At 59.5% G+C, this 2,500-nt stretch overlaps 1 protein-coding gene across 1 annotated transcript in view; it reads right to left on the bottom strand.

Annotated features, from left to right (window-relative positions):
• Positions 1 to 2,377, bottom strand: part of LOC129110421 (protein 4.1-like) — an 18,766-nt gene extending 16,389 nt beyond the window's left edge. The window contains 6 exon segments of the mRNA XM_054622499.1: positions 33 to 154; positions 249 to 324; positions 472 to 514; positions 710 to 814; positions 2,024 to 2,203; positions 2,291 to 2,377. Of these exon segments, the coding sequence (XP_054478474.1) occupies positions 33 to 154; positions 249 to 324; positions 472 to 514; positions 710 to 814; positions 2,024 to 2,077 (400 nt within the window). The 5' untranslated portion in view covers positions 2,078 to 2,203; positions 2,291 to 2,377.
• Positions 2,378 to 2,500: the final 123 nt, after the last annotated feature.

Here is a 2,500-nt window from a genome sequence, read left to right as displayed (position 1 = left end):
TATATTATATTATATTATATTAATCACAGTACCCGGGTCATAGTCTCCGAGCTCTGATTGGACGCTGTAGGAGCTGAGGACGGTGTGAGTCGCAAAGGAACACGGGAGACGACCGGAGACGATATCCTGTCTGAGCTGGAGACACAGGAAGTACCTGCAGACAGAACGGAGGGCGTCAACTCTCTCAGGCGTCCAAACAGGTAAGACATGTTTGTATTCATCTGTGATTGACAGCTGAGTGAATCTACCTGGTGATGTCCTCAGAGAGCTGGGCGGGGTCAGGAGGGTAGAACTTCACGTTAAAGGAGAAGTTCCAGGGAACGCCTGAGAGACAGCGAGGAGGGAAACACTAACCCCTTTAATTCAATTCAATATTACAATTAAAGTTACTGATTAGATTACCTGTTAACCTGGAAACCAATGATCACATTTTAATGCCCCGCCCACAGAGAAAGGGGCGGGGCTACTGACCTCTGACCTGCTTCTTCATCTCCTTTGATGGATCCAACCAGTTCTATAAGAGAGAGGACAGAGAGTGAGACAGACAGAGAGAGACAGACAGACAGACAGACAGACAGACAGACAGACAGACAGACAGACAGAGAGAGACAGACAGACAGACAGACAGACAGACAGAGAGACAGACAGACAGACAGACAGACAGACAGACAGAGACAGACAGACAGACAGAGGGCAGACAGACGGGTACCTTGTTGTTGTCCATGTCTCTGAAGCACAGAGAGAAGTAGTCTCTCTCCAGCAGGTTGACGTGTTCACAGACTTTATCAAACAGCTGAACTCCTCGAGCTCGTTTCTACAGGAAGAGGAGGAGTTATGACTGTTATCACGTCACCATAGCAACACGTTTCCATGGTGTCTCCCCTCCCCCTGTCTCCCCCTGTCTCCCCCACCTCCCCCTCCACCTGTCTCCCCTCCACCTGTCTCCCCCTGTCTCCCTCCACCTGTCTCCCCCTGTCTCCCCCACCTGTCTCCCCCACCTGTCTCCCCCTCTCACCTCCACCTGTCTCCCCTCCACCTGTCTCCCCCTGTCTCCCTCCACCTGTCTCCCCCTGTCTCCCCCTGTCTCCCCCTGTCTCACCTCCACCTGTCTCCCCTCCCCCCCCTCCTCCCCCCACCTGTGTCCCCTCCACCTGTCTCCCCTCTCCCCCCTGTCTCACCTCCACCTGTCTCCCCTCTCCCCTCCCCCTGTCTCCATCCCCTGTCTCCCCCTGTCTCCCCTCCCCCTGTCTCCCCTCCACCTGTCTCTCCCCTCCACCTGTCTCCCCCTCCCCTGTCTCCCCCCCCCCTCTCCCCCTGTCCCCTCCCCCTGTCCCCCCCTCCTGTCTCCCCTCCCCCTGTCTCCCTCCCCCTCCCCCTGTCTCCCCTGTCTCCCCTCCCCCTGTCTCCCCCACCTCTCCCCTCCACCTGTCCCCTCCCCTGTCTCCCCTCCCCCTGTCTCCCCCTGTCTCCCCTCCCCCTGTCTCCCCTGTCTCCCCTGTCTCCCCCTGTCTCCCCCCTGTCTCCCCTGTCTCCCCTCCCCTGTCTCCCCTCCACCTCCCCACCTGTCTCCCCCCCCTGTCTCCCCCTGTCTCCCCTCCCCTGTCTCCCTCCACCTGTCTCCCCCCCCCTGTCTCCCCCTGCCCCCTGTCTCCCCTCCCCCTCTCCCCCTGTCTCACCTCCACCTGTCTCCCCTCCACCTGTCTCCCCCTGTCTCCCCCTGTCTCCCCTCCCCCTGTCTCCCCCCACCTGTGTCCCCTCCACCTGTCTCCCCTCCCCCTGTCTCCCCTCCACCTGTCTCCCCCTGTCTCCCCTCCCCCTGTCTCCCCCTGTCTCACCTCCCCCTGTCTCCCCCTGTCTCCCCTCCCCCTGTCTCCCCTGTGTCCCCTCCACCTGTCTCCCCTCCCCCTGTCTCCCCCTCTCCCTCCCCCTGTCTCCCCCCCTGTCTCCCTCCACCTGTCTCCCCCTGTCCCCTCCCCTCTCCCCCTGTGTCCCCTCCCCCTCCCCCTGTCTCCCCCTGTCTCACCTCCACCGTGCAGGTGAACAGCGAGCCGTCCAGCAGAGACACCCTCGTCTGCATGGTCCTAAAGCTCAGGGCGTTTCTGGCCGGGGAGCGAGCGATGCGACTGCTGGACGACAGGTGACTCGTCGAGTCCTCGGCCAATGAGCTCTGAGCTTGGCTCGGGGAAGGCCCGCCCTCCCCTCCCTGAGGAAGCAGGAAGTGATGTCACATTTCACATACATGATCAATAATCTGTGTATTGATGGTTTATTTCTGGTGTTTTTTGTTTACCTGTTTAGGTGTGGAGTGGGCGGCGGCTTCAGGGAAAGACTCCACCTCTTTGGACTGGGCCTCCTGTGGCTCACCTGGCTCTGTCGTCATGGTGATTCACCTGAGAGAAAGTGATGGGTTAGACACAGAAGCTGGAAGCTGATTGGCTGTCAGGGAAACGATGCGTTCACAGACAGTAAGAAACAGGAAACTCTATCTCCATTAGAGCTC

The sequence above is a fragment of the Anoplopoma fimbria genome, chromosome 21 (assembly GCF_027596085.1).
Source record: "Anoplopoma fimbria isolate UVic2021 breed Golden Eagle Sablefish chromosome 21, Afim_UVic_2022, whole genome shotgun sequence".
NCBI classification, from domain to species: Eukaryota; Metazoa; Chordata; class Actinopteri; order Perciformes; family Anoplopomatidae; genus Anoplopoma; species Anoplopoma fimbria.
The sequence above is the reverse complement of the archived record's forward strand: the minus strand, read 5'-3'. Positions and strand labels throughout refer to the sequence as shown.